Below are 14,467 nucleotides of genomic sequence, written 5' to 3' on the forward strand. Positions count from 1 at the left end.
CATCCATGCCACTGTAAGCAGCCAGAAGGGTGGGCATTGTGGAGCTATTTAAACAAGGGAGCCATTTCAAATTCCACATGGGTGAGGTGGGTGAAGAGCAAAGAGATTTTATTGGGGTGACAAGATTCTTAGAAAGAATACTGTTGAGAAGATCTATTGGAATGAATTTAACAGAGTTTTTATAAGACTGTTTCTTACAATTTTGTTTTTGTACTTAATAATTATGGTTGTGTTGTCAGCAGAGATCAGCCACCTTAAAAAAAAAAGTAGTAACAGGATTGTACCACCAGCAGACACATTTAATTGTTTAAACAACAATAATCATGCAGTGAAGTCAGTGAACTGCCAAGGTGTTCCTGAGGAATATTCACATGTAGTCTCTTTCACACAATAAGACTATTCACATGACTGGGAGGTGGGGAGGATTGGAGAGAGGCAAGGCTACTCTGAACTTACCTCCCCCCGGCCAGACAATATCCTTGCCCACCTGGCCACGTAGCTCAGTTGCACACACAAACAGCACTCCTGGGAGCCATGCGGCTTGCCAGAGACAAGGACAATGCATATCAGCCTCCCAGAATCCCACAATGCACCACGTGCCGAGCATGGTGCATTGGGCAATTCCCCCATATGTTGGGCATTCTAGGCACCAATCTCTGTGACTAATCGAGCTGCAAGCAGCCCGAGCAAGCACACAATCCTGGTGCTTGTGCCCCTAACCTTGGCTAAGTACCAGGGCAAAAACACAGTGTTAGGCTGGTGGGAACACCAGGATCGGGAGCAATCCTGGCGCTCCACACGAGCAGCCTAACCCAGGTTGGGCTGCCCTAACCTTGGTTAGGCTACTTGTGAGAACAGCCTTAATCACTACACACATACACACACACACACACATACACACACAGCCTTTCCTGAATGGTGCCCCAGAAAGTGGTGACAATAATATGTGTACTGCCCTTCCTTTGACATTTTAGTATGGCAGCTAGGAAGGTATTTTCTTCTAATTGAGATCTTAAGACAATAATAGTTATTCACAGTAGAAATTCTCAGTTTTGTTTTTCTTTGTTTTAGCACTCAGTTCATCCTAATCGTATATTTAATTCCTCTGTATTGTCAGAGACAAATTACATGGTGTGCACTTTTGGTAAAGTACGTCTAAGCAACACTTACTAAATGAGAAATGCTATCAAGTGCATAAGAAATTTTTGCTACTTTTTGACTAGCCAGATATATGGTATGCACATGCTGCCATGCAAAAAGAATATGAGCAATTTGTGTGGTGGTTTGTTCTGCTCTACCTGATGTATCAATTTTTATCTTTTTTTTGCAATTATGTTCTTTTTCCCCCAGGGACTACTGTAGTTCTGTAAAAATAACAGAAAACAATACTGAATTTCTTCTAAATTTCAATGAATTTATTGATCGAAATACACCCCAAAGTCCTTTATGTAAGTATTACTTTCTCCTGAAATGATAGTATTTGCAGAAAATGATAATATGAGTGCAGCTATTAGTTCAAATGAACACATTTCAGCATAGTGATTTTGTTTGTTGACATTCTGGTAACTGCTATGTTTACAGGGTTGTCTGTGTAAAAGATTTCTGAGTTTCTTATTTAATTTCATCAAATCCCCTCAGTGAGCCAATGAATTGACATGATTGTGCGTTTTGTATAATGGTTGCGACTAGAGATATCCATGAATCAGTTTTTGCTTTTCTATTTGAGTTTGAATCAAATTGCAAATACTTGAATTGATTTGTTGAAACGGCTGGCCACTGCTGGCCATTTTGATGAATCAGCTTGAAAAATTGATTTGACCATAGGGAACATTGGGGAACTCGAAACATCCAATTGTTACCCATGAGTATGTCCTAGGGACATCAAGGTGGGCTGACTGGTAGGACTTGATGGGTACTACCTGCCACCCAACCCACAAAAGAAATGGGCAAGCGGGCAAAAGGATCCTATGGGTGGTTTTGTTTGTTTGTTTGTTTGTTTAAGGTTAAAAATGTGTTAGAAACCACCTCTTGCCCATTTCTTTTGTGGGTTGGGTGGTAGGTAGCATCCATAATGCCTTAACACACAACCCACTCTAGTGTCCGTAGGACTTACCCATGGGGAACAATGGGGTAATTGAAGTTCCCTATTGTTCCCTGTGGTTGAAAAAATCAGATTGCACAGGTTTTGCAAACCTGCCTTAAAAAACACTGTAGAACACAATCCCTTCCAACACAGAACACCACATTTTGCAAAATACACTGTCCAAAAATGGTCAAAAAAGAATCATTGATCCAAAATCCACTGCCAGCCACTGCCAGAATCTACTCTGCACAACTTGCATTGGCACAAGTTGCTCTCTCAGACACAACTATGACTCCTGACTTCAGCATTGCAACAGCTGCCACAACTAGAACAACATCTTCAGCCACATTTTGACTTAGTACACTTTGCAATGCAGATTGCAGAGTAGACTGGAGCAGTGAGTGAAGCACAAGTTAGTCTCAAGGCCAGACATGGAGCTCATCACAACAATCACCAAGGAATATTACACAGACAGCTGCTAGGGATATGCCCAGAACTGCTCCTCCACATTCCGTAGGCGATGGGGGTGCTCCCTTAAGGGTGGGGGAGGGTGCACTTACCCCTCCTGCCGCATTTTCCACACCGGTGCTCCGTTGTATCAAAGCCCCTTGGGGCAGCAGCGTACCTCCCTGCCGCCCCGTTGTCGTCCTCGTCCAGAAGTACCAGGCACACGTGTGCTCTTTGCATGCACGCGCACCTGTCTGCCATGCATGCGTGTGCACATGACAGGCGCATGTGCGCCTGGTGCTTCCGGCCACTTCCAGCCGAGGACGGCAATGGGGCGGCAGGAAGGTACACTGCCGCCCAAAGGGGCTTTGATACAACGGAGCGCCAGTGGGGGAAATGCGGTGGGAGGGGTAAGTGCACCCTCCCCCATCCTTAAGGGAGCACCTCTGAAAGCTGAAACTGCCCCCGTGGCCGAAACGTTTTGGAGGCTTCCATAATGGACTCCAAAATGTTTCGGGTACATCCTTAACAGCTGCCACTACCCATTTCTTGTCACAACGCCATCTCACAAACAGACCAAACCACAATTCAAGGAGGGTAGGAAGGTACCCAAGTTCTGTATTTGTAATCTGAGATCCAGCAAAACCAGATAGCAGCAAGCAAGAGCACAGCAAGTATATTATACTTAGTTACTCAGTGCTGAGAAAACCACAAAACCAAACCTTCCTTATTTCCGTCTTGCCTGCCACAGAAAGAAAGGAGGAGAGCAGTCATGGCCTGATAGATCAATGGTCTGAGAAGGAAAAAAGCCTCTAGACTTTTATCATGAGAAGTCTCCTTTCTTCTCTTCTTCTCCAGTATAAGCGTACATCCCTGCCTGCCTGTGTCTGCATAACACCAGCCCTGGCTGACAGCCTGACATATGGGTCACGGCACCAGTCCATATCTCATCATCAGCCATGGCGGTGCCGTGTGTGCATGTCTGTGTGAGAAAGCAACAGTAATGGGCAGACTGTGACACATCTGTGTTTGGGATTGGCCAGGGTGGGGCAAGCTGCAACCTGGGTTTGGGGTGGGCCAGGGTGTTACAGTGCAAGGGGGTGATCGTGGGTCCCTTACCCTCCATAGCCAGCTCAGGATGGTCCAGCAGGGGGAGGCTGGCCTTCAAGAAGACCAGCCACTCCACCCTATCAGCATCCAAGCATGAGCGATGAAGTGTCACCACATACCTGGACATGGGGAAAACCCTCTTGCTCTGGATGTTGGTTGGTAGGCACGAGAGGAACAGCCTGCCAACTGTTGCCAAGTCTGACCAGGCTTTGTGGTGTATTGTGGAGAACTGGCTCGGCTCCATTTCCCAGCCTGCCATTGAATCCTGAAGGTACTGCAGCACACTCTGCTCCACACTGCTGCAGGGCTCAGTGAGCATCTCCCATTGATTGCCGTGGGCGGGGTGGGGGGAGAAGAAGCAACATTAAGGGAGTGTGTGGTCAGGGTAGTCTATTTATGCTCTGTGTGCCACACACAGAACTGTTTATAGCACTATAGTGCACATAAAGAAGCTAGAAAAATAAAATCCCCCCAAATAAAGAAGCAGGTTTTATTGGGGGGGGGCTCTTTTTTGAGGAGACCAAGCAATGATGGGGCAAGTTAGTCTAAGATAAGGGAAGACAAAGGGCAGGGGATTACTGTGGCCTCTCTAACCCAAACCCACCCCTCCCGTACCACAGTCCTGCCACTACCAACTATTACCCCTTTCCCAAGCTAGGCCTTATTTATAGAATTCTAAGTTCTAATAACTTGACCAAGGCAGGGTGTCTCTCACCTTCCGGCATCTTCAGCTGGGGGCTTCCATCCCTGTGTCTTCAGCTGGAGTCTGCCAGCTGTTGTTCTCAGAGGCAGTCTGGGCGGAGCAGACATGGGGACTTAACAGCTGAAGGGAGGTGGGTGCCAGCAGGTGGGCACCCAACCTCCCAACAATCAAATTAAAAATCTCCAAAAGAGGAAATTTAGGGAGGCTTGCAGGCTGGGCAGTACACACTAGCCTACAAAAAACAAAAATCAATCCACCAGACAGGCAGCACACAGAGAGCAGCAGCAAAGGTGGCTGGGCTGCAATATTAAAAGAAAATAAGCCCACCACCCCAGTTGTTAAAACCACTGGGGTATGGCTACAAGCAATGTGAATGGCTACAAGCAATGTGAAAAAACCACACAAGGAATAAAACTCGAGGCATCACCTATTAAAGACACTGGAGGCTGCTGGCACAATTTATTAAAAAATAGAAAGAAAATCACAGCACCCCACTTATTAAATGGGACTGGCTGCAAGCTGTTGGTGGGAGGCGCACACACAATGAAATAAATTTCAAGCAGAACCCAGTTTAAGCCACGGGCTGCTATTAAAAAAGAAGAAGAAAATAAAAGCAGTTGTCAGCACTGCAAATTAAAAGGATAAAAAAATTAGAAAGAGTCAGATAAGCCCAGCAGGCTCACTCTGTCTCTTTCCACTCAACTGGCCAGGCATGCAGGCCCAGATCTCTACCACCACCAGAATCTAGTCTCCTCTCAATGCTGCTGCAGTCTCTCTCTGATCCCTCTCCTCTGAGGCACAAATGGCTCTCTGTGTCTCTGCCTCCAAGAGTCCCTTAAATACATTTTGAAAATCCCTCCTTTGCCCCTGCTTCCCTGCTCCCTCCCCTCAGCCAATGGGGGCACAGTTGCCCATGCCAACACTTGATTTGAATGACAACAAACCAACCAAGAAGCAAGGAGATATCAAGCCAATCAGAAGCCTGTGCCAGAAAATCAATCAGCAGGGGAAAACAAGGAGACAAAATGGTGCCTGCAACTTGAATCACTCGAATAGTTTCATGACAAATTGGGAGTAATTCAATTCAACCTTTAATCAGGCCCTTCATTTTAGGGCCGATTTGATCCAAGGTCAAATCACTTGAATCGCCATGATTTGGAACGATTTGATTTATGCACAAATCTAATTGCACATCTCTAGTTGCGACCATCACATGATAATCTGCTCATCTGAAATTCATTTTACACATCTGTTGGATGGACACGTTGTTAAAACAAAATTATTAAACATATAATCCTTCCTAAGCATGGCTTCTGTAAAGGAAAGTCCTGTCCCACCAACCTTTTGAAGTTTTTTGAGAGTGTAAACAAGCACATAGATAGTGGTGATTTAGGAGACTTTGTATATTGTTTGTGTGTGTGCATTTACACACACACACACACACACACACACACACACACACACACACACACAGAGTGTTTAACAAAGTTCCTTACCAGAGCCTCCTGAATAAGCTTAATAGTCATGGGATAACATGACAGGTCTTCTTATGGATTGCTAACTGATTAAATAACAAGAAACAGAGGATAGGAATGAACTGGCAGTTCTTGCAATGCAGAGCAGTAAGCAGTGGGGTCCCCTATGGCTCTGTTTTGGAGTTTGGAGCCAGTGCTATTTAATATGTTCATAAATGATCTGCAGGCAGCGGTAAGCAGCAAGGTTACCAAGTTGGGAGATGACACCAAATTATTCAGGATGGTTAAAACCCAAGCAGACTGTAAAGAGCTTCCAAAGGCTCCAAACTGGGAGAATGGGCAACAAAAATGACCAGTGAATTGTAAACAAATGTAAAATGGGGCAAATCTAGGGCTATATTGAAATGCCTTCCTCATTTCTGCTGAAATTGAAATGAAATCATTGAAATTCCATCCTCATTTCATCGACAGAAGAAATGGAAGGGACAATTTCAACAGGAAAGAGGACACCCTAGAATAACTGTAGAAATTTGAAGGGAGGTAGGGGAGCTTACTGAGAGCAACAGCAGAAGTTTTATCAACTTTTTAAGCATAAAAAGCTCTTTAGTAGAAGCAGACAGCAGCGGCAAATGCAATACCTGTCTCTCCTTCAGTGCCATTCTCCTTGCTAGAATGCATTCAGGAAGGATGTTAGAGGTGTGCGTGTATCAGATTCTGCTATTCAATTTGAGCTCAAATTGAATTGCAGAATCATCAAATTGCTTCATCAAAGCAGCCAGCTTGGCCAGCTATCTTGAGGAATCACCCTCGAATCACCCGAATCAATTCAGGTGATTTGAGTGCCATTTTAAGACCCATTTTGCAGGAAAAAATGGGCCTCAAAATGGCATGATTTTTCTGGGGAGAGCTGGTCTACCGGTTGGGGTTGGTGGGTAGACTAGCCCTTGACTCTGGACTCAGTGCATCAGCTTGATTTGGAGGACTCATCTATTGGGTAGACCAGTCTCTGAAGCAGGCAGATGTTTAAAGTCTGGAGCAGAGGCCTGGTCTACCCGCCTACCCCAATTGATAGACCAGCTCTTGCCAGGTAAAAGCACCATTTTGATGCCCATTTCCCCAGCAAAACAGGCCTCAAAATGGTGCTTGAATCACCAAAATTGATTCAGGTTGATTGTGGGGTGGGATTCTATTCAACCCCAAATCAGGCCCTTCAACCCATCAGATTGTCCCCTATTCAACCCAAATTGATTCAAGGTTGAATCGAATTGCACATCCCTAAAGAATGTGACATGGTGAGAAGAAAAAATGATGTTGATGGAGAGGCAGACATTGCCACTTCAGTCAGATTATCGTTGTGTCTCTCAGTGCAATCAAAATGTTAAGTTGGTAGTTTGGATCGAGAGATTTCCTTACACAAATAGAAGGCATTTCTATTCATGCAAGGTGGGTGTTTTCTCTGATTTCCACTAATTCCCCTCAGCTGTAATCACACATTCTATGCCTTTCTGGGGAGGGGAGTTGCTAACCAACAGAAGTGGTAGAAGGAAGGCTGAAACAGGAGGTGGGAAAGCATGTATCAGGGAACCACTCCACAGTGGTTCCCTGAAACAACCCAATATGTGGTGGCAAATTCCATTTAAGATTTCTTAGAAAAGGGATTGAGAATCAACACCAAGTATCACAATGCCTTTGAACAAATCTGCAGTGTTGCCACATTTGGAGTACTATTGACAGTTTGGATTGTCCTCTGTCAGAAAGAATATAATAGAGCTGGGAAAGGTGTAGGAAAAACAAAAAATGACTAAATGATCAGAGACAGTGGTGTGTGCTTTTCAGACAATTTGGACTGGGAACATTTACAGTTGACTTTTAATTCTTTATTTTGGTAGGTAATGATTTGGTCATGAGAGCTCTGCTGGATGCAGGATTCACAAATGAACTTGTTCAGAATTACTGGAGTAAGCAGGACCCGTGAGTATTCTTGTTTGTTTGTTTGTTTGTTTGTTTCCCTCCCTCATGCATTGTGGATGGTTCCCCCCCCTTAATTGATATGAAACATCAATTTAATCAGAGCAAAACCTGTTTCTGATAATCAGCATAAAATAAACACTGTCAAGTGTGTAGTTTTTAAAAAACCTGTTGTGTATTGTAATATAGAGAAAGTTGCAATTGTTCCAATGTACTTGAATACAAAACGTTTGTTTCCCCCCACAGTGAGGGAATTACAGCACGATTTGTAGCTACCGATGGTGGGATTACTAGAGTATATCCAAAAAGGTAAGGGTCAATTTATTTATAAATACAGTATTTATGAAATAATGTAAGATTTATTTATTTATTTATTTATTTATTTATTTATTTACTGCCTGACTCCAAAGGCAATAGGAAGTTAACAAAAATAAACACAACAGAAACAAAATAAAATCAACTGTTAAACAACAATTAAAAAAATTAAAACATTCAGTAGCAGACTTCCTTGGCGTGGCGTAAGTACACCTGTTAGATTGTGGCCATATTTCTCAAAATGGTCAATTGAAATTGTTACTTTATAATACACTATTAAAATGATAGGCTTTATACAGAACAGAAACCCAGAAATATAATATGTAGTGGGAGGTGGGAGATAGTAGTGTGCAAACAGGTTCAAATCAGAACAGGTTCAATATTGAACCGGTTAGGGGTTGAGCCGAACCACCCCGGGTTCGGCTTGACCCTGGATCAAACATCTCCCCCCTCCGGTTTGGGGGTACATCAACCCATTTTTATTTGTTTTAACTTAGCCCCTCTGGGGGGCTTCTCTGAGGTGGGGGGTCCATGGAGGTTTCCCCTCCCCCCACCAGCCTTCTTTTTAATTAAAAAATCGCTCAGTTCAGGCCCTTTCCAGGCCTATTCCCCAGTGTGGCAGCCATTTTGGAGGCTGCCGCACATGTGCAGTGGGACCCTGTGTGACTAGATCCCCCGCCAGCATGGAGAAGCCCCTGGAGGGGGTAAGTCTAAATGTTTAATTTGGGGGGGAAAGTTTGACAACCCCCCCAAAACCAAACGGAGTGTGTGTGTGCGATGGGGGGCAAACTCAAATTGGCCCGGTCCAGTTCAGGTCTGGTTCGAACCAGGCCAGGCAGACCAGAATTCATAAAGGGCACTTGATTTGTTTCTTATATAAATGAAATTTCTGGCATGTTCTGGTGGAACAAACTTTATTTTTCACATTGTAAAATGCAGCTCATGTATAAGAATAAATGTGGAAAGAAAATTTATAACAACTCCTCTTTATTTGGGCAAAAAATGTACCCACAATAAAAAGTGCTCATTTATTTATTTATTTGATTTCTATACTGCCCTTCCAAAAATGGCTCAGGGCAATTTACATTAAAACAACACTAAAATCAATTAACTGTTAAAATTGAAAACTGTAAAGACAACATAAAACCATTATTAAAACAATAAAAAAAGTTTTTAAAACCCTAGAAAATGAGGCCAAACCTATTTGTTTGTTTGTTTGTTTGTTTGTTTGTTTGTTTTACATATTTTTATACCGCCCAAAACTTACATCTCTGGGCGGTTTACAACAAGATAAAAACAAAAGTAAAACATTAATAAAAAACAAAAACAAGAAATTTAAAACACAACAACTTTAAATTTTTAAAACAATATTCTAAAACAACATTAAAACCAATCAAAACGGTATCAGTTAAAAGCCTGGGTGAACAGATGCGTCTTTAAAGACTTTTTAAAAACTGTCAAAGATGGGCAGGCTTTTATTTCACTAGGGAGCGGATTCCAAAGCCTCGGGACAGCAACGGAGAAGGCCTGTCCCTGAGTAGCAACCAGATGAGCTGGTGGCAAATGCAGACGGACCTCTCCTGATGATCTCAGTGGGAGGTGGGGTTCATAACGAAGAAGACGTTCTCTTAAATACCCAGGACCCAAGCTGTTTAGGGCTTCATAGTTTATAACTAACACCTTGTATTTTGCTCGGAAATATATCGGCAGCCAGTGTAACTCCTTCAATACAGGAGTAATATGGTCTCTCCTAGATGACCCAGAGACCAGCCTGGCTGCTTCATTCTGAACCAACTGTAGTTTCTGGACTACATACAAGGTCAGCCCCACACAGAGCGCATTACAGTAATCCAGTCTGGAGGTTAGCAGCAGATGTACCACAGTTTTGAGGTCATCTGTCTCAAGAAATGGATGCAGCTGGCATATAAGCCGAAGCCGATAGAAGGCACCTCTGGCCACTGCCTAATCCTGGGACACCAGCGAGAGACTTGGATTCAGAAGCACCCCCAGACTGCATACCTGTTCCTTCTGGGGAAGTGTGACCTCATCCAGAACAGGCAGATCAAAGTCGTCTCCCAAGTTCCAACCCGGCACAATGAGTACCTCTGTTTTATCTGGATTCAGTCTCAGTTTGTTATCCCTCATCCAGCCCATTACCGATTCCAGGCAGGCATTTAAGGAGGTTATGCCCTCTCCTGATGATGCTGACATGGAGAAATAGATTTGGGTGTAATCAGCATACTGATAACACCCTGCACCAAATATCCTGATGATCTCTCCCAGCAGTTTCATGTAGATGTTATAAACAACATCAGAGATAATACGGAGCTCTGAGGGACACCATACAAAAGTTCAGATTTTGAAGAACAACAGTCTCCAAGGGACATCATCTGGAACCTGCCCGAGAGGTAGGAGCAGAACCACCGCAGAGCAGTGCCTCTCACTTCCAACCCCCTCAGATGCTCCAGAAGGATACTATGGTCGATAGTATCAAAAGCTGCCGAGAGGTCCAAAAGGACCAACAGAGTCACACTTCCTCTGTCCATTCCCAATTGAAGATCATCCATCAGGCCGACCAAGGCAGTTTCCACCCCATAGCCAGCCCATAAGCCAGTTTGAAATGGGTCTAGATAATCAGTTTCCTCCAAGACTGTCTGGAGCTGGAAGGCCACCATCCTCTCAATTACCTCTCCCAGCCAAGGAAGGTTGGAGACTGGCCTGTAGTTACTCAGCTCGGAGGGATCCAAGGTAGGCTTCTTCAGAAGCGGTCTAATAATTGCCTCCTTAAGACTAGGAGGCATCCTACCTTCCCTCAGAGACGCATTTATGATCTCTACCAGGCCTTCTACAACAACTGCCCTGCCAGATAGTATAAGCCATGTTGGGCAAGGGTCAATAGGATAGGTGGTGGGCCACACCATTCCAATCAGCTTGTCCATGTTTTGAAGAACGTAACCCAATATAGTGGTACAAACTGCTTTTGAAAGTACTCTCAATTTCCAAATTGGTTTGCCATATAGCATGTGAGCAGGAAGTCTGCTACTGAAGAACAATAATCCCTCTTGGACATAATGTTTCTTTCGATCAAAGATTATTACTGCTCAAGTTACGCAGACTAGTTTCATACAGCTTTCACAACATATCAGAATGTAAGGACTGTGTTCAAATTTTGTCACATTGTCAGGGAGACTGCACATTGAAATAAACCTAACTCTCTCAGTTTTGTTGTTTTCCTCTAGGGATGTTCACAGAATTGTCACAGTTTCGAGCTCAGAACAGAACATAAATCCCTGAAATGTTCCTTCAGAACAACCAGTTGAGCCGTTGAAAAACCGCCGATCTGGGAACCATTCCGTCAAGCTCCAAACATTCTGTGGAACAACCGGTCAATCTCGGGGTTTGAGTATTCTGAGCAGGGGTGGTGGTGATGGGAGCTACCTTAAAAAAAATCATTACGTCAGGACCGCCTGCCAGTTCCTGTGAGCAGTAACACTCATACATGTTAGCCCCACTCAAGCAGTGGCCCTCTTAGCATCTCACGCCCAGGCTGCCCCGTCTATGGCACTCTTCTTCTGGCTTCTATGGCTGCCACGTATGCGCAGAGGCCAGAAGAGCACCACAGATGGGGAAACCTCAGTGCGAGATGTTGGGCCCGGCTGCTGCTTGTCGGGGCTCGCATGTGCAAGTGGTACTGCTCACAGGACCTGGCAGGTGTGAAGAGTAACCAGGTAATGATTGATAAAGGTACCTCCTGCTGCCCCTCGCCACCCACCCTGGGGCCACTCAGAACACGTGGAACAGGGTCGGTTCATTCCGAGCTTGAAACAGGTCATTTGAAGGACATTCTGTTTTGAGCTTGGAAAACTTGAAACAGCCCATTTTGAGTCAGAATGTTCCGAGCTCAGAACATTCTGCACATCCCTATTGCCCTCTACCCAGGGTTGTAGTTGTGGTAGTGGATAGAATGGGATATGAGCTCTTGATTGTATTTCAGGTAGAACTGCAGCAATCAAGTATTGTCTGAACAAGTCCAATTCTACAGTGTAAACACATGATGCATTGTAACTGTTGATATCATTTTAAGATTCTCAGCCATAATAGATATTTCTTTTTAAAATTTTGTGTCGATGAAGGTGAAAAACCAACATTCATTTCTCATGTTCAGTGCAGGCGAGTATTGGACAGAAAATCCTGAAACCTATGAAGACAGTTTCTACAAACGGAGCTTAGATAATGAAAACTATATCTTCACAGCTCCATTCTTCAACAGTAAGTCCTTGTGTCCCACATATGATCTATTTAAGGTCTATGAATGTGTTCAGGAGTAAATTGACAAAAATATCTGGTTCTTTGGTAAAATGTTGGGTCATTTTAAAACACTTGTAAACACTATCTAGGTTCAGTTCTTTTAGGAAGTCTGGTGGTAGGGAAAATATCTAAGAAATTTGCCCTTGCAGAAGCTTCAGGACTTAATTTAAAGCTCCTGCAAAACAACAGTGCAAATTGTTCTTCACAACTGTTACCTGGCTGCTCACAATGCCATTTTTGTGTGTCTCAGTACACCCTACCAAATAGAAAAATAGCCATTATCTTAGCCTGCTTGGAAGATAAGCTTTAGCTGGCTGCATTCCAGAATTACAGATGATTCTTTTTCTATTCATACATATACATCTATATACTGCTTTCCAACAAAAGTTCTTAAAGCAGTTTACACAGAAAATAGATAGATAGACAGACAGATAGATAGGATGGTTTCCTGTCCCCTATGGGCTCACAATTTTAAAACAAAACAAAACATTATGATGAGACATTTCCCATGGTGCTCCTAGGTCACGGCAGACTGCAAATGCCTCTGTGATTGCATCTGCACATATACAGAGATTCAGGGCAGACCTAAATCAGAAGTACAAAAGAAACAAAAGGCAAAGGAATGCCGGTATCCTTCCCTCACTATGGGCCTCCGCTGATAAGAGTAATGCAGATAAATTGTTTAAATCTTTTCATTCCCCCTTTTCCGTTTTAACAAGATTTGGTGAGTAATGCAGAGAGTGAAATTCCTCCCCCCACCCATTTCTATTTGGATTGCTACCTTCAGCAATCACCTACAAAGCCATCATTTTGCTTATGAAGTACACAGGAGGCAATACCCAGTCTAATAAATACTAAAAATCCATACCTCGTATGGAGCAAGCATTCCAAGACACTGTTTTTTCTTCTTCTCAAACTCCATCAATGGACCACCAAAGGACTAAAATCAATTCCTCTGGCTACTTTTCGACTGTAACTACCTCCTGCCAAGGGGAATCGATCTTGCACTCTTGCACCCATACTATGCCCCGGCATGTCTATTTCATACTCTCCTTGCCAAATACTTGAGCCAACTGGAGAAAAGGACTTCAGCTAGATCAAGTAGATATAAGAAACATCTTTGCTTCCACTTGTTATTCTTTCACTCCCAAATCTCTGTCCCCCTTCCTAGTGCTATGATATGGTCACTGTGCTTTAGGAGCTACCTATCTTCTTACAGGAAGACCACCGTTAGTGAGTTTGCTAGGCACTAATCTTTCATTTAACAGCCCTCTTTTCACTTTCTGTTCCCCCATTACCCCTCAATAAAGCAACTCCTTGTTTTCAAGGCATGTGTCCATGCTCTTTTGTCTTTTCTAAGCCACCCATGCAGAGATCAACATTCCCAGCTATTTTAAGATTAACATAGCTGTAGGCTGGTCTGTAACCATTTGAATCTAATTTCCCCCAAGTAATACAAAGCATAGTGATGAAGGGTGATTACCACCATACTTCGGAGCAGACCTGTCAACACAACACAAATATTATTTATTTTTTCATCAAAATCAACAGGCGAATTTGAGATGGTGACTAGAAATTTCAGGGTAATCTTCAAGAGATTGATCATTAGCAGTTAACATGTGCCTGCTGCACTAACAAAACTAAAGCGTTGGGCAGGAACACTTGTTAGCAGCAACAAGATATGTCTTCTACCACTATGGAATTTCCTAGAAATCTGTTAGAGACTAGATATGCCTATAGGGAAGATCCCATAAAGTAATCCTACATGTCTGTTTCCTGAAAGTTGTACAAGTTCCATAAATAGCCTTTGGTTAGGAATTCTTGCCAAAGGATTTATGGGAAGCTGCAAGTGCTATAATGAAACTTCCTGCTTAATTATTTTCATTCAAAGGTATAATCCTGAGCAGGATTTATATTCATGTCTGTATTGCAGGTAGACCTATGTATTAATTCTTCCTAAACTGATAATTTCCTCACTGTAAACATATGCATTTATTAAATTACAGTGCAAAAAGTGATAATGATGCAATTATGTGATCACATGAAAATTGCTTTTTA

The 14,467-nt window shown here is 43.3% G+C and overlaps 1 protein-coding gene across 7 annotated transcripts in view; it reads left to right on the forward strand.

The window, feature by feature from the left end:
* The window catches only part of CACNA2D1 (calcium voltage-gated channel auxiliary subunit alpha2delta 1), a 642,096-nt gene that overhangs the window by 583,517 nt on the left and 44,112 nt on the right, over window positions 1-14,467 (forward strand). For all 7 annotated transcript variants that reach the window (XM_053252724.1, XM_053252726.1, XM_053252728.1 and 4 more), the window contains 4 exons: window positions 1,351-1,448; window positions 7,708-7,789; window positions 8,033-8,095; window positions 12,267-12,370. In XM_053252724.1, coding sequence (XP_053108699.1) covers window positions 1,351-1,448; window positions 7,708-7,789; window positions 8,033-8,095; window positions 12,267-12,370 — 347 coding nt within the window. The remainder of the gene's footprint in view (window positions 1-1,350; window positions 1,449-7,707; window positions 7,790-8,032; window positions 8,096-12,266; window positions 12,371-14,467) is intronic.

This window comes from Hemicordylus capensis, chromosome 5 (assembly GCF_027244095.1).
Source record: "Hemicordylus capensis ecotype Gifberg chromosome 5, rHemCap1.1.pri, whole genome shotgun sequence".
NCBI lineage: Eukaryota > Metazoa > Chordata > Lepidosauria > Squamata > Cordylidae > Hemicordylus > Hemicordylus capensis.